The sequence below is a fragment of the Staurois parvus genome, unplaced genomic scaffold, assembly GCF_062004578.1.
Source record: "Staurois parvus isolate SC_StPar_1 unplaced genomic scaffold, SC_StPar_1.0 ptg000166l, whole genome shotgun sequence".
NCBI lineage: Eukaryota > Metazoa > Chordata > Amphibia > Anura > Ranidae > Staurois > Staurois parvus.
Window position 1 is genome coordinate 6,556,717 of NW_028317962.1, and position 17,672 is coordinate 6,574,388.

Below are 17,672 nucleotides of genomic sequence, written 5' to 3' on the forward strand. Positions count from 1 at the left end.
CATGGCAAAGAGTTAAAAAAAAAAAAAAAAACCCACGGGGGAGAGGGTAAATAAATGTATAACTTTTTGCTAAAGTGATATCTTTGCATCTAAAATTAATTTATTTTAATAAAAAGGGCAGTAGAAGCTTTTTTTTGCCCTATCCTCTCCAGATACATTTTTAATTAGTCATCTACCTGCTGAGGGGCCACATTCACACTTCGCATAGCGCTGTATTCCCACTTATAAATTTCTTTTTCCCCCACGATTTTAGAGTATTTCCATCTGCATTCATACATTTTTAATTAGTCATCTACTCTTTTTCAGGCATGGAGCATCTCCCACTGAAGTTTTTATACTGGCAATTGTTATTCTAAGTTGAAGAGAATAGTTCCATTGTATCAGCAATAAATACCAAACACTGCTAACCTTTCTCCCTCTTCTGGTCATCTATAAACACTACAGGGTTTATGCTTAGTCTTGTTATCAGGGGCAGACTGACCATTAGAGCACTCCGGCACTGCCCAAGGGCCCGGGGTCAGTAGGGGGCCCCATGAAATGCCCCTCGTACCTTATATAGCAGTGGTTCTCAACCTTTCTAATGCCGCGACCCCTTAATACAGTTCCTCATGTTGTGGTGACCCCCAACCATAAAATTATTTTCATTGCTACTTCATAACTGTAATTTTGCAGTGGGAGGAGTAGTGCCATGTCATTGGTGTCAGTGGGAGGAATAGTGCCCCATCACTGATGTCAGTGGGATGAATAGTGCCCCATCGTTGGTATCAGTGGGAGGAATAGTGCCCCATCATTGGTGTCAGTGGGAGGAATAGTGCCCCATCGTTGGTATCAGTGGGAGGAATAGTGCCCCATCACTGATGTCAGTGGGATGAATAGTGCCCCATCGTTGGTATCAGTGGGAGGAATAGTGCCCCATCACTGATGTCAGTGGGATGAATAGTGCCCCATCACTGGTGTCAGTGGGAGGAATAGTGCCCCATCACTGGTGTCAGTGGGAGGAATAGTGCCCCATCACTGGTGTCAGTGGGAGGAATAGTGCCCCATCAGTGCCCCATCGTTGGTGTCAGTGGGAGGAATAGTGCCCCATCGTTGGTGTCAGTGGGAGGAATAGTGCCCCATCGTTGGTGTCAGTGGGAGGAATAGTGCCCCATCGTTGGTGTCAGTGGGAGGAATAGTGCCCCATCGTTGGTGTCAGTGGGAGGAGTAGTGCCCCATCGTTGGTGTCAGTGGGAGGAGTAGTGCCCCATCGTTGGTGTCAGTGGGAGGAGTAGTGCCCCATCGTTGGTGTCAGTGGGGGGAGTAGTGCCCCATCGTTGGTGTCAGTGGGGGGAGTAGTGCCCCATCATTGGTGTCAGTGGGGGGAGTAGTGCCCCATCACTGGTGTCAGTGGGGGGAGTAGTGCCCCATCACTGGTGTCAGTGGGAGGAGTAGTGCCCCATCACTGGTGTCAGTGGGAGGAGTAGTGCCCCATCACTGGTGTCAGTGGGAGGAATAGTGCCCCATCACTGGTGTCAGTGGGAGGAATAGTGCCCCATCGTTGGTGTCAGTGGGAGGAATAGTGCCCCATCGTTGGTGTCAGTGGGAGGAATAGTGCCCCATCGTTGGTGTCAGTGGGAGGAATAGTGCCCCATCGTTGGTGTCAGTGGGAGGAGTAGTGCCCCATCACTGGTGTCAGTGGGAGGAGTAGTGCCCCATCATTGGTGTCAGTGGGAGGAGTAGTGCCCCATCACTGGTGTCAGTGGGGGGAGTAGTGCTCCATCACTGGTGTCAGTGGGGGGAGTAGTGCTCCATCACTGGTGTCAGTGGGGGGAGTAGTGCCCCATCACTGGTGTCAGTGGGAGGAGTAGTGCCCCATCACTGGTGTCAGTGGGAGGAATAGTGCCACATCACTGGTGTCAGTGGGAGGAATAGTGCCCCATCATTGGTGTCAGTGGGGGGAGTAGTGCCCCATCATTGGTGTCAGTGGGGGGAGTAGTGCCCCATCATTGGTGTCAGTGGGGGGAGTAGTGCCCCATCATTGGTGTCAGTGGGAGGAATAGTGCCCCATCACTGGTGTCAGTGGGGGGAGTAGTGCCCCATCACTGGTGTCAGTGGGAGGAATAGTGCCACATCATTGGTGTCAGTGGGAGGAATAGTGCCCCATCATTGGTGTCAGTGGGAGGAATAGTGCCCCATCATTGATGTCAGTGTGGTGGAGGGGAGAATAGTGCCCCATCATTGGGGTCGGGGGGGGGAATAGTGTCCCATCGTTGGTGTCAGTGGGGGGAGGAATAGTGCCCCATCATTGGTGTCAGTGGGAGGAATAGTGCCCCATCATTGATGTCAGTGTGGTGGAGGGGAGAATAGTGCCCCATCATTGGGGTCAGGGGGGGGAGGAATAGTGCCCCATCATTGGTGTCAGTGGGAGGAATAGTGCCCCATCATTGATGTCAGTGTGGTGGAGGGGAGAATAGTGCCCCATCGTTGGGGTCAGGGGGGGGGGAATAGTGCCCCATCGTTGGTGTCAGTGGGGGGGGGAATAGTGCCCCATCGTTGGTGTCAGTGGGGGGAGGAATAGTGCCCCATCGTTGGTGTCAGTGGGGGGAGGAATAGTGCCCCATCGTGGGTGTCAGTGGGGGGAGGAATAGTGCCCCATCGTGGGTGTCAGTGGGGGGAGGAATAGTGCCCCATCGTGGGTGTCAGTGGGGGGAGGAATAGTGCCCCATCGTGGGTGTCAGTGGGGGGAGGAATAGTGCCCCATCGTGGGTGTCAGTGGGGGGAGGAATAGTGCCCCATCGTGGGTGTCAGTGGGGGGAGGAATAGTGCCCCATCGTGGGTGTCAGTGGGGGGAGGAATAGTGCCCCATCGTGGGTGTCAGTGGGGGGAGGAATAGTGCCCCATCGTGGGTGTCAGTGGGGGGAGGAATAGTGCCCCATCGTGGGTGTCAGTGGGGGGAGGAATAGTGCCCCATCGTGGGTGTCAGTGGGGGGAGGAATAGTGCCCCATCGTGGGTGTCAGTGGGGGGAGGAATAGTGCCCCATCGTGGGTGTCAGTGGGGGGAGGAATAGTGCCCCATCGTGGGTGTCAGTGGGGGGAGGAATAGTGCCCCATCGTGGGTGTCAGTGGGGGGAGGAATAGTGCCCCATCGTGGGTGTCAGTGGGGGGAGGAATAGTGCCCCATCGTGGGTGTCAGTGGGGGGAGGAATAGTGCCCCATCGTGGGTGTCAGTGGGGGGAGGAATAGTGCCCCATCGTGGGTGTCAGTGGGGGGAGGAATAGTGCCCCATCGTGGGTGTCAGTGGGGGGAGGAATAGTGCCCCATCGTGGGTGTCAGTGGGGGGAGGAATAGTGCCCCATCGTTGGTGTCAGTGGGGGGAGGAATAGTGCCCCATCGTTGGGGTCAGTGGGGGGAGGAATAGTGCCCCATCGTTGGTGTCAGTGGGGGGAGGAATAGTGCCCCATCGTTGGTGTCAGTGGGGGGAGGAATAGTGCCCCATCGTTGGTGTCAGTGGGGGGAGGAATAGTGCCCCATCGTTGGTGTCAGTGGGGGGAGGAATAGTGCCCCATCGTTGGTGTCAGTGGGGGGAGGAATAGTGCCCCATCGTTGGTGTCAGTGGGGGGAGGAATAGTGCCCCATCGTTGGTGTCAGTGGGGGGAGGAATAGTGCCCCATCGTTGGTGTCAGTGGGGGGAGGAATAGTGCCCCATCGTTGGTGTCAGTGGGGGGAGGAATAGTGCCCCATCGTTGGTGTCAGTGGGGGGAGGAATAGTGCCCCATCGTTGGTGTCAGTGGGGGGAGGAATAGTGCCCCATCGTTGGTATTAGTGACACAAATGATGGGGCACTATTCCTCCCACTGACACCAATGATGCTTACTTTGCTGACCCCTGCTCCAGCCTGGGCTCGCTCTCTCACTTACCTGTCAGCTGTCTTCCTTCTCTGGCCGCTCTCCTCTTCACTCGCTCCGGCAGCTCCCTCGGTCTTCTTTGATGTACGCGCGCTGCCGCTCGGCTCCTCCTCTCCAAGCTCCACCTCCTCGCCGGTGATTGGCCGCCTGTGTGCCTCTCCTGAGCTACAGTTCCGGTGGCCAATCAGCGGCGAGGAGGCGGAGCTGCTGAGCGATCCCGGAGGTGTGGCCAGGTGACAGCAGCGTATCATCCCGCCCACACATCGCCGGAGACTGCAGCGGTGTCTCGGTTCCTAAGACCATCGGAAATATGTGTTTTCCGATGGTCTTAGGCGACCCCTGGGAAATGGTCGTTCGACCCCCAAAGGGGTCGCGACCCCCAGGTTGAGAACCGCTGTTATATAGGCTTTTTTGGGTGTGCTTTGAGTGTGGGCAAGGACACAGGGGCCTCATGATCCCCTATTGGCCGGGGGCCCCACGAGTTGTCAGTCCGCCTGCTTGTTATGTTAACTTTTTATTATGTAGAATATATTACTTATACCATCATCCAAAGAGTTTTATATTTATTTAAATTTAGTGAAATATGCTGCGATTCTGTGCTCGTCTTACAATTTTCCTAGTTTAGAACTCCTGCCAATCCTCTTAATGATAAAATATCATCTCTACCATGTTCAAGAAAAAGTACAAAATTACCATTCATGTATTTGGCAGAGTTTATTACAAAACAAAAAACACATTTCATACACATTTACAAATACTTAAAAATAAATTCGACATAACCTCTGCAGTCCTCAAACAGTGAGCCTGAATGCTAGGTTCACACCTGTGTTGGCGATTGCCGCTGCAGGACCACACCTGTTCCCGCAACGGCAACCACTGGCACAGGAAAAACCATGCTGCCACTCAGGAGATGCATGGGGGTGCCATCAATCTTAATGGCACCCCCATGCACTGGGAACTGCATTGCACATTTTTATGTGCGGGTACCGGTTTAAAAAATGGTGCAGGGACCTTTTTCCCTGCGTTTTCAGGAAGCACAGCGGCCCATTCAAATGAACAGGCTGCAGTGCCAGCGAAAACTCACAGAGCCGCACAAGTGTGAAACGAGCCTAAATAAGGATCTAAAATGGTAGAAATACACAGATAAACGTTCTAGAACAAACTGCTGGAAGTGCTTTTGTTGCAATTGATAGTCCAATGAGAAGAGTATTTCACAACAACATAATGTTGCATGCTGGGAAGCAATTCGATTGTAAACAATGGATGTTGTAGAGATCAACTCTACCGTTGTTAAAGCAAGGCCAATCCCTGGGCTGGGAACATTTTATTTTAAGGCGGAAGGGACAGGAAGAATTTCTTCAGAAATCCATGTCACCCTTCATCTGCTTTTCCCGAGATTCCACCCAGGCTTTGTTTAGCGTCCTCTTCATCTCATCATCTCCGTCATCATATATTTTCTTTAAAACGTTCATAAGACCGGCACTGGGGTCTCCATCTGTGTCCATTGGGGGTTTGCTATGCAAAAAAAAATAAAATAGATAATTGATTGGACAAGTATAATGTGTATTATATATTCTGTACTTCATCAGTCAGCACTGGGTCTCACACATAAGCATCAAAGCTGTAAAAAATGAGATTGCCAACAGCATTAACCGAGTGTCTGCCTTTATCCTCTAGTGCAACCTAAAAACTCACGGGTAGGAAATGACCATATGATGTATTTAGGCCCGGTTCACATATGTGCGTTCAAGCGGGCCGCGTTTGGCGCGGGCATGAGAGCCCATTAATTTGAATGGACTCCCGTGCCCGGGACACTCAGGGAAGAAGTCCCTGCACTTCTTTGGAAGCCGCAGTTCCCATTGCGATTTCCAGTGCGGGCGGCGTGCCATTAGAATTAATGGCACCCGCCCGCGGGTCCGCATTCTTCCATGTGGGTGGTGCGGCTTCATAGATTTTTGTGCGGATCCGCAGCGGCACCACCCGCACAGATGTAAACCTAGCCTTAGTGAACACACAACCATGCAAAGTAGCCAGTATATTGCCAACACTTAACAAATATGGAGCTTTACAAAGAGATATATTTTCTAGCCACAAATTCCCCAGCTGAGCACCCGTGTATTTGGCAAGTATCAATATGGGCCAGTCAGCAAGCATTAGTGAGGCCCAAGTGTAGTTTTGCAGTGAAAATTGAAGGGTTAATGAAGGATGCTAGAGGGATTACTACCAAACAGAGTGAAAGAGGGGGTACCACCCCCCCCTACATGGCCCCCCTACAAAAAGAACGCCCTACATGGCCAGTTTCTACTCTCTATAAGCTTCTTCTATTGTACAACACATTGCTCTCCTTATTCCATGGCAGGATGGGAGAGGAAACTTAATTGTGCCATCACGGCGGATGACCCCTCCAAATCTTTTATCTGGACTCAAACTCTCATGATCCTTGCTACAACTCGTTCTCCTGCCTATTCAATAGTCTGAAACCTCTGCTAAGAAAGGTCTGGTCAGCTTTCTCCTTATCACTGCTACAGTGGTCATACATAAGCACACACAGGCACTAGAAATCCACGCTCCAAATTTACTGCTCTATCTTCCATATACAGACAGTCCCTAGTTATATCCGACTCATACTTAAGAACGGAGGCAGCATGACGTCACACTGGTCTCAGAAACTGCCCGGTGGCCATTTTGCTGCTCACCACATGCTGCCATCTACTGTCCGGCAAACCTGTCAGCAATCCCACATCACTGCATGGCCAGTTAACCCTTCCCTATGCAATCTAAAACGTAAAAATATTTTTTTGGCTGGAGTTACACGTGAAAAAAATATGTACTCAGCGATGTTCAATTTATATCGCCTGATGCATGTAGTTCCGGGTGCTGGGCAGGTAGTTTTTTTTTTTTTATCCTTCAGCCTTGCTGCGGGAAAGCAGCAGGGCTCACCTGTCAGGTGGACGCATTCGGCGGCAGCGGAGGTTATTACAGGTTTGCCCCGCCCGAAATCAGGTAATACATGAGGACACTACTCCCAGAATAGACATGCAACAAAAAGGGGTTGACATTAGATGCAAATTGTCGAATGTCAAAAGGGAGGTATAACAGAACTCCCACGTCACATTGCACAGTTCTATGGCATAGGACATTGGCAGGTAGTGAGAGATGAAATAAAGAAAAAACATTTTTTACAAAGGAAGTCATCCCTCGATGGGAATCCCTCAAAAGGTTACACGCAAGGTAGCCAAACTGATGAGCATTGACTGGAAGTTCCACATACCCTACCATCCACAGAGTTCTGCTCAGGTAGAAAGGGCAAATAGAACCCTGAGAAAAAAAAAAAAAACTAAGGAAAGCAGCAGGTGGGACATTTAAGGGATGGGAGTTGTACCTACCAGCTGTTCTGGCTGAGATGAGGATGACACCTAATAAAGTCACCACATTTTCCTTTTTGAAATTTTTATGGGCAGGCCATTCCCCACCCCCTAGACAAATGTTCCTTTGGTAGTTATGCCAGGAGATTTATAATTAATCCAAGAAAGATATATGCAGGAATTGATTAGGGTGTCGAATGGTGTATACGGTGATGTTTCTCTCTCTGTTCCTTTTTTCCCCACAGATGATCCAACCCACCAGTACAAGCAAGGAGATTGGGTAGTGGTTAAGAACCTTTACAGACACAAGACCACAGATCCGCCATACGGAGAACCTACCATAGTGACAGCTGTGATGAGAACCGCAATTCTGACTGCGGATTCTAATGTTTGGATACATGCTTCTAGAGTAAAGAGGATCCCGGAACCACCAAAGAACCAGGAGCAACAGACGGAACAAGGAAAGGAGACAGACCTATAAACACCCTCCAATCTTCAGTATGCTGCTTCATCCAGAGACAGCCTGAAAGAACTTTCTTTTGATCGGTTGTCTCTCAGTGAAAATGTTTTCAGTGGCTTACTGGGCTAGCTACTGCTACTATCTCCCAAAAGAATGGACACCAGTCTGTGGCCACAACAGTAAGACTGTGAATGACACTGAAATAACAAAGGAGCAGAAAAGATAATTGACTGAAAATATGTCACTATTGAAATTTAAGTATAGGTATGCCAAGCTCTCGGGAATCGAGAGTTGCTGGGTTTGTAGTATGCTCCACCCTGAAACCATGAACATTCTTTTGTATGCTGCACCAAAAAAAAAATATGACATCAATGTTTATTGGTAATCTGAGTATCATCCTTACAAATGTTACTACAAGGCCTAAATGTGAAGTGTTGGGAGTTATGATGGAACCTGAATGGTGTTTTCATTTAGGCAACTAATCAAATGAAGGAAAGAATTTTGTAGTAAGTCTAAACTTAATGTCAATGGGAAGGTACATGAGGATGGTAACTTTGTACAAGTAAATATCATTAAGACTAGATAGATTAAAAAAAAATCCATAGGAAACATACATACAGGTGTTTTTCTGAATATTGAATTTGAATGTATTGAGAAAACAGGTGCTCATGAATGAAATGAAAATAGAACAAATGGGTGCAGCACTGACTGGGCTATGTGAGTCTACTGACTATTGTACATGGATACATAACACATCTGCGGAGATCCCAGACTGCTATGAAGTCATTGAGAATCATACAGCCCAGGTAAATGCTTTATAAGTTTGAGCTCCATCTATAGGCAAAGATGGCTGCAACCTTTTTAAAAGGGTTGGGAAGTTTTGGAGATTTCTTTGGATGGTTTAAGAAAGTAGGCATGCTGATTTTGTTATGTTTTTTACTCATATTTATATTGTTGATAAACTTTGCATGTGCGTTTGTAACACGTTTTTAAAGAACCAGGATTCATATTTTTAAAACAAAACTGTAAAATTTGATGTGTTGTCACTATGTGACAAAACAGAGGAACTGTAAGGAAATATGTCTTATTAACTGGCATCCATTATTGTATAATGCCTCCATTTCCAGATGTGCGAACAGTCATTTTTGCAACTCCTCTCTTGTTTCTGAGAATAGTTTCTATTTCACTGTAAACGGAACCACCTTATATGGTATCCCTCAGCTATTTGCAGTTTCTGTTCTTCACGCAACTATATTGATAAGAGTGGAAGTTTCATTGGTCATCCTAAGATTAAGCAACACCTACTGAGTTCTGTATAACAGTTCTTGTCATGCATTAAACTTTTAGAGATTTAGCTTGCACACTTCGGTGTCTGGAGCTTTACTTCTCCCTGGCCTGGTGGGAAAATAATCAAGGACATCATGGGCTACAGACATAGGCTGGTTCCTATCAGGGGGCTGGGCATGTTAGATGTACTAGCAGATTTAGATACGTAAATAAATTGAAGCCAAACTCCAGCTAACACTTTTTAGGCAGTTACAGCAAACAGAATACAATAGCTCAGCGGGGGAGATCATTACTGGCTAGATCACCAGGTGAGAATAAAAGAAAAGAAGCCTAAAAAATATATATATTATTATTATAAAATCATTATAAAAAAAATATTTGTTTTGGCTTGAACGATCCCAAAATTCTTATGCACATTCACCAATGTTACACTCATTTACAATGAAATATTTGTCTGCACTGAGTGGCAATTTCATGGATTGTAAAGAACCCTGTTTGTCATTTACATTTGCTGCATTTATGTCAAACTTTCCCAATAATTCTGAATATTTCTGCTGTAATACTCACTCTTTCTCTTTTGTCTGTTTCTCAACTTGAGTCAAATATTCCCATTTGCTTTCAGATTTTTTCCTTAACATTAGGAGTACAGTGTCTGTCTTCACCTGCCAAGACAAAAAAAAAAAAAAAAAAAAAAAAAAAGGAAGAAGAAGAGGATATTTTAAGAAATTTCTATCTATATGGCAAAATGTCAAGAAAGGGAGGGCACTAGCCTCAAGCACCATTTGAGATAATGCTCTAGGCTAGTGCGCCCTCATTGTTTTTGTCATTTTCTTTAGAGGTCCCCAGATTCCCCCTATCTGACGAGGGCTGCAAGGCTATGACTAGCTTTAGAGACACCATATAGGCCGGATTGGCTAAGAAGCCTCCTTGTTTCCAAGAACCTTGAGCATTGATGTCTGTTTTTCACTCTTATATGGAAAAATTTATGCTAACTTCTTGCAGGATGACAAATTCAAGCTCTGATGCTGCAGGACAAGAGTTATGCAAAACAACCATGCAGGATCTATTACTTTGATTTATTCTTGTTATAAAAATGCCAAGTACATATGGGTGCCATATTTATGAGTTTCCATAGATCAGAAAGGAGTCCTCAGTACTTCTATCACAGACATCGCGCTGTTCCAAGATTCCAGCTAGTTCCTTGTATGTTTGTATCTGCTAACATTAGCAGAAGACACAGTAGAAGAGCATGCAGCACCTAATGCCATCCAGAGTCCAGAATTCCTTCCAGAAAGTGATGTTGGCTGGAAACAATCATTTACACAAACCTATTTTTTAATAAGTAGCAGTACAGACAAAAATGAAAATTAAACTCACTTTTCTGGAACTGTTTTCAGGTGCAATTGGCTTCAGAAGATTATTTACAGTCATGGTATGATTCTTCCCATTTAGATCCTTCACCAATAATTCAAAGGACCTGTGTAAAACAAAAGACAAAAAAAGTCAAGAATCACCAAAGCATATATCTAAAATGATAACAAAAGGTACGCTTTACTTTTCTATTTAAAATTAAGGTTACAGTTTTATTTCATAATGTGATCATATTCAGCAACATGAATCTGGGATTTAAAGCAGACCTTCAGCCTAGAGGTCATGTCATGGTGCCCTGCCTCCTACCCCTCCCTCTTACAATTGGAAAGAGTCTTGTGGTACAGCCAAGCATACGCCGGTTTCCTCAACCTTCTGAATACGCATGAGCTTTACCACACATGCGCTAAGACTACTACCAGGGAAGTCACAACGCCTCCCCATCTTTGCACTTGGACAGAATATCACCTACGCATTTGCAGATGTGCTGATGGGTTCTGCCAGGACCCGAAGACCAGCAGAGCATGATGGTACATCTGTACATGTGCCAAACTGGCATTGCTGAAGGAAAAGGAAGGGGGGGGTTGCGGAGCCACCCGAGAGGCTGACTGAAGTTCCGCCTTAATTAGAAATGCTATACAAATCAAATCACTTAATATATGTAAGCTGGAGCACTGGATGGTGTCAGGTCTTTCTAAAGCCTCTCTTTCTGGGAAGTTATTGGAGATATGTGTAAGCATGATAAAGAGAATGCCAAATACTGAAAATGTCTGCAAATTTATGCATACTCTGGGTAATTTCTATAATTTTATGCTTTTACTATAAAAAAAAAAAAAAAAAAAAAAAAGGAAGATTGCTCATTATTCAAAGCAAAAATATCTGCTGCAAGAATGGATGGGTAGGATGGATGGTAGTAGTATCAGTCACATATGTATATGATAGGATCATATACCTATATATAATTTTTTTTATTGCATTAATTAATACTGCATTCTATCAGGAGTCTAAAGTCAGCACCACAAGGGATCCAATAGACTGTACAATCTCTTTTGATGTTTTAGTCATCAGAAAGCATATAGCCTAGAGATCACCAGCATGCCCTTAAAAGAGAATTACTCATCTCTGAATGACCACTTCCCACTTTCACTGTGTTGTCCAGGTTGGTCAAACACCTGCATCCCATCCATGCTACTATATCATCTCTCCAATTACTTCTAGTTCATGGGCACCATCAAAACACCTTTACCTTACCTTTCTGTGAATTGGACTTGCACATTATCAGCTGGAATATTCTGAATGTCCTTCAAAGTAATATAGATTTTAACAAACTTGTCAGATTGATCCCATCCTGGAAAAAAAAGGCACAGTGCATAAATTATCAGTACTAGTACACAATTTATAAATTCCTCTTTATTTTAAGGCTAACCTTAGTTCTAACCTAAAGTGCACTACAGGATATCAACCCCAACATTACTTTCAAGTAAATCCATTTTAATGTCATAAAAAAGGCAAAGTAAAGCTGGCCATAGATGGATTGAAATTCGGCTGGTTCAGCTTAAATTCCATGGCCATCTTAAGACTAGCTCTGTAAAACAGGCATCATTAAAGCCCAAACAGTCTCCTGAATTTTGATTCATGTGTATTTTGATTCTGTTCAACAGAAGTCAATCGTTGCGGAATTCCGAATGAACTGGCTAAACAAAAAAAAAAAAATCATCTATGGCCAGCTTATGGCTAGCACCATTAAAGCCCACAAAGTCTCTCCTGGCAGTATTTGTAAACAGACATATATTGTATTACTTACCTTTTCCAGAAATCTTCAGGCCTGTGACATGTCAACTGGGTCCTTTACATCTTTGCCTCTTCTCTGGTGTAGGGTGGTCTTTGATGATGCAGAGTGTGAACTTTGCATCATTACAATGTGAATGAAGGGGACTGTGGTAACACCCCCTCAGAGGGTGGGCCCATGGCACCCTGCACTCACAGTAAGTTCTCAGTCTTCAGAGTTTAATGATGCTCAAGCAGGACATATTGTGATGAAAAAGAAGTACTGAAAGAGACAGCCTCAAAGAGGAGGCTAGTACTGCAGCCAGAGCTTTTTTAAACAGCTGGAAGACGATTTTCTTTTCTTTCTTAGAATACCACCCGATCCTTTATGGTAGTCTTCTGTAAAGCTTCCTGGGGCACAGGTGTACATGCCAGCTACATTCTAGAAAGCAGTGATTGCTGCCTTAACTGAAAATTGCCAGGTCTGAAAGCGGTTATGTGGAGTATAGCTAGCTATATGCAAATATTTTCAGAAACTGTGTGTGGATATGATTACCAGGAGGCTTCTGATAATATAGGAATTGTACATGAAAGTGAAAATATGCAATATATACTAGAATACCTATTTTAGCTTTTTGCCATTAGCAAAATGATTCCCTTTAGTGTAACGCATTCTAAAATCTCTAATGTGTACAGAGTATACAGACCCCCTAGGGTTACATCTATGGGTTCATACCCATGCCATGCTTGTACAGTTCTGAGAACTGCAGTCTGTCTATGCATGAAGGAAAGGGATCGGGTGTATTTTCATGAACGTGTGTTTTCTGCTTACCATAGTTGCTAATTTTCACTGTATACATGCTGGACATGGGAGGGACAATGGCAGATGGCTTTGAAACTTCCATAGACTCTCCTGTTTGTTGTTGCTGTTTGTTAGCGATCTCAGTCTCCAGTTTGCGTTGCTCCACGAACAGCACATCTCGCACTCGTTTTCTTGTCGCCTTTTCCAAAAACTGCTTTACTTCTTCCAGGTCATTCTGAAGCTGGGTGGAAAAAAAAAACATTTCAGTGCCTAAAAATGCCAATAATATGGAATATAGCAAGAAAAGCTCGCCTTGCCAGATTACTGTTTGAGAATCATGGAAGAGTCCTTAATGTAAGGTGAAGATCTTTAGCTTAGCATTGAAATCACTTTTCTCTTCTGCATAATGACTCTTTCTTCACAAATCCTCAGGTGTTTATTTTAAAGAGACTTTGTTACTTTGTCCATACAGGGAAAATTGTCACATTGCTTTACCAGATTACTCGGACCCATTTATACTCACCTTTTCTGCACTCCCCACCGGTCTGTTGCCACCATCGCAAGTTCTAAGTGTTTGTAGGTATAGGGGAGCATGTGCGCTCAGAACCAAGAGGCCCAAAAGCCAATTGGGGATTGGCTTTTGGGCCTCTTGGTTCTGAGCGCACATGCTTTTTTCACATTTTAGAATGGAGTGCCTTATCCATAATTTTAAAGGGTGCCTTGACTGAAAAAAGTTTGAGAAACACTGGTCTAACCCATGTAAGTTCCACATCAGAACTACTGCAGGGTTCATGATTTCATCCTCCTGCTCAGGTGGCAGTGTTGGGGACACTGCCACCTGAGCAGGAGGATGAAATCATGAACCCTGCAGTAGTTCTGATGTGGAACTTACATGGGTTAGACCAGTGTTTCTCAAACTTTTTTCAGTCAAGGCACCCTTTAAAATTATGGATAAGGCACTCCATTCTAAAATGTGAAAAACTATTCTACTAGTTTTATATAACGCGGCAACATCCACACACGTAGGACACCCAACATTAGAGGTGATTTATTTCTCCAAACCAAATACACTTTAGCACACTGGTACTGACTATTATTCCAATGTTTCTCTTCTCCATCAGTTTTTCTCCATCACTGAGCTAAGGTGACCCCAGCACTGATGGAGAGGGCCGGGGGAGGGTCAAACTTGGATGCTGTGCAGGCCACCAACTTCCTCCTTATCAACTGATGTCATTGGTTGTCAGAATGCCAGCGGCTAGAAGATCGTAATGGTGCACAATGAAAACTAAAAGGCAGGTTTGTGCCACCCGCGGGCTTGTATACAGGTTTTGGGCATTTTTTAGACATTTTGTCAAGGCACCCCTGAAGAAACCTCAAGGCACCCTGGTTGAGAAGGGCTGGGTTAGACCCCGGGAGCAATGGAATGGTGAGGGAAGGCTGGGAAGGTGAGTAAATTGCTCAGGGGTGGGCTGGATAGTCTCTTTAAAAATGGCCATACACTAAACAAACCGATTTGTATCAAATCAGGCAGGCCCTCACACTACCTAGTTGATGGCAGCTGTAAAGGTGATTGTAAAGTGTATGGTCATCTTTAACCCGGCAATAGATGGATTGAATCTTGGTTGATTCAGCAGAGACCAGACAAGATTCGATCCATGTATGCGCAGGCTGGTTGTACTGCAGTCAAACCAGCCTGCCAGATTTTTTTCAAGCGGTCACTGCTGGTAGCTATAGCAGTCAGCTGTGATCATTGTGTTCTGTTGGTGAGGAAGACATCCCACTGGTAGGGCACTGCAGGAGGGATCTCCCTATCAACACCGACTAGGTTGATGGGGAGAACAAGCAATTTTCTTTTTTTCAAGGAAAGAAAACTGCATAATCTGTAGGCTGCTTTAAGCTCAAATTCAGGTTCGGAATCCAATGTCTCCCTTCAATGACAGCAGATTAATATAGGGAGGGGAAAACGGGAGTTCAACTTTAAAGCAGTATTAAACCTAAAGACAAAAAATTTCCATTGCACCTTACCAATCCTTATATGTGATGGCTGCATTAGCTTTTATTTAGTTTCCTTTATTTTCACCTGGTGATCCTGCCAGCAAGTCTGTCAATTTTCAATGTATTTTAAAAGACCAAGCAGTCCAGCAAAAGTAGCATTACGTGGGTAGAGACAAACTATTTACTACTGACAGGGGTGCTAACAATGATCAGCTTTTATTTATTCATGTAAAATCTTTATCCCAAAAATAAAAAAAAACTGTTGTTATAACTTTCTAATGCAGAACTAAACCCACTTTAAAGTGGAACTTAACCCCCCTATCCTTTACAGCTAAGGGCACTGCCATCTTAGTCGCTGTTTGATCTGCAACTGCCATGGTGCTGCACTTGTGATCAGTTTTGACACCAGACATTTAATGGTTTGACAGTTTGGTTGAGAGCACAAGCAAAAGTGACAGTTGCATTCCAGGCACGTGTCAGGAAACAGTTGGATTGATAGGTTTAGATCTGCTTTAATGGTTTCTTAAAACAGTTCAATTTAGGGCATGCCTTCAAGATGAATGTTTCAGCTGCTGGTCTGCTTGTGTTAGCTGCTGTACATATATTCAGGTATGATACGAACTGGAGGGCATGGAAGGCTGGGAGCTGACATAAGCACACTGGCAAATGTGACAGTTTTCACCAGAGGCATGCCATTAAAGCAGAACTAAACGGTTTGGGAGCTCATGCAGGAGGGTACAAAGGAGGCAGAAAAACAGTCATAAATTATTTCATGAAAAACATGTTACAGGGCCAGTAAAACGGAACTTCACCCTGTAAACAAAAATGTAAAAGTCAGCACCGAAAGAAAGCTCTATTTGTAAGAAAAAAAGGAAGTAAATTTAATTTGTGTGCAGCGTTGCATGACTGCGTAATTGTCAAAGTAGTGCAGCGCCTTAACACCAAAAAAAAAAAAATGCCCTGGTCAGGAAGGGGGGTAAATTCTCAGGAGGGAAAGTGGTTAAAGAGTTGCCTATGGAGATTTGTAAATACCATAGCTTGGCGTCCATTCCACAAGCGTGCGCAATTAGGTATCATTAGGTATTACTCAGCATTACATTATCTTTTATATCTTACAAAAAACTGGGTTATATATACATTTTTTTTTTTTTGCAAAAATTGTGTTTGAAAAAAAATTGCTACATAAATACCATGTGACATAAGGAAAAAAATTGCACCGCCCACCATTTTATTCTCTAGGGCTTCTGCTTACAAATATATAGTGTGTGGGTGTTCTGACTCATTTTCTATTTTAAAAAAATATATTTGCATATAGGAGAGAGGTGTGTCAGAATTGGTGTGGGTGGGAGGCAGGTAATCAGTGGGCTCAGTAGTCAGTGGGCTCAGTAATCAATGGGATTCAGTACAGGCTCAGTAGTCAGTGGGCTCAGTAATCAATGGGCTCAGTAATCAATGGGCTTCAGTAGTCAGTGGGCTTCAGTACAGGCTCAGTAACCAATGGGCTCAGTACAGGCTCAGTAGTCTCAGTACAGGCTCAGTAGTCAATGGGCTCAGTACAGGCTCAGTAGTCAGTGGGCTCAGTAGTCAGTGGGCTCAGTGCAGGCTCAGTAGTCAGTGGGCTCAGTAATCAGTGGGCTCAGTACAGGCTCAGTAATCAATGGGCTCAGTACAGGCTCAGTAATCAATGGGCTCAGTAATCAGTGGGCTCAGTAATCAGTGGGCTCAGTACAGGCTCAGTAATCAGTGGGCTCAGTACAGGCTCAGTAATCAGTGGGCTCAGTAATCAGTGGGCTCAGTAGTCAGTGGGCTCAGTAGTCAGTGGGCTCAGTAGTCAGTGGGCTCAGTAGTCAGTGGGATTCAGTACAGGCTCAGTAATCAATGGGCTCAGTAATCAATGGGCTCAGTAATCAATGGGCTCAGTAATCAATGGGCTCAGTACAGGCTCAGTAATCAATGGGCTCAGTACAGGCTCAGTAATCAATGGGCTCAGTAATCAGTGGGCTCAGTACAGGCTCAGTAATCAATGGGCTCAGTACAGGCTCAGTAATCAATGGGCTCAGTACAGGCTCAGTAATCAATGGGCTCAGTAATCAATGGGCTCAGTAATCAATGGGCTCAGTAATCAATGGGCTCAGTAATCAATGGGCTCAGTACAGGCTCAGTAGTCAGTGGGCTCAGTCATCAATGGGATTCAGTACAGGCTCAGTAATCAATGGGCTCAGTACAGGCTCAGTAGTCAGTGGGCTCAGTAGTCAGTGGGATTCAGTACAGGCTTAGTAATCAATGGGCTCAGTAATCAATGGGCTCAGTAGTCAATGGGCTCAGTAGTCAATGGGCTCAGTAGTCAATGGGCTCAGCAATGAATGGGATCAGCAGCACCAGAGGTCCAGAACAGCTGGAATAGAATTCTGGGAGATCCAATTCCTGCCCCCCGAATCTCCTGCCTGTCCCCGGTCATAGAGAACACCGCGAGGACAAGAAGATGGCACACATGGTGACCCTCCCCGTATCCTCTCAATGAATGGACACCAGCCCGGTCTGTCTTCCATCGTCTCCTCTTACCTCCAGTACAGCAGAGTCCATGGCGGAGGATGACTAAAACGAACACACAGCCGCACTCTGGAATCTTCCGCCTCTGCCCCTGCCACTCACGTCACCTCACACGCCCTCCTCGCCCCGCCCCCTATCAGGGTTTCCCTCAGGTGACGGGTTCTAGAAAGTACTAGACTCTTTACAGTACAAGC

General features: G+C 45.3%; 1 protein-coding gene across 1 annotated transcript; it reads right to left on the reverse strand.

The window, feature by feature from the left end:
- Positions 1-4,583: 4,583 nt before the first annotated feature.
- Positions 4,584-17,671, reverse strand: CACYBP (calcyclin binding protein). Its single transcript, XM_089676338.1, has 6 exons — positions 17,491-17,671; positions 12,964-13,174; positions 11,616-11,712; positions 10,374-10,473; positions 9,564-9,658; positions 4,584-5,399 (listed from the first exon to the last, which is right to left on the reverse strand). Exons 1-6 carry the CDS (start codon positions 17,509-17,511, stop codon positions 5,243-5,245), a joined length of 681 nt encoding a protein of 226 aa, XP_089532464.1. The 5' UTR covers positions 17,512-17,671; the 3' UTR covers positions 4,584-5,242.
- Position 17,672: the final 1 nt, after the last annotated feature.

Coding starts and splice junctions, on each gene's coding strand:
- CACYBP (XM_089676338.1), bottom strand. CDS start 17,511: ATGGACTCTGCTGTACTGGAG. Junction 9,659..10,373: donor CTGAAAACAGTTCCAGAAAA/GTGAGTTTAATT, acceptor TTGTCTTGGCAG/GTGAAGACAGACACTGTACT. Junction 5,400..9,563: donor AAACAGACAAAAGAGAAAGA/GTGAGTATTACA, acceptor TTTTTTGCATAG/CAAACCCCCAATGGACACAG.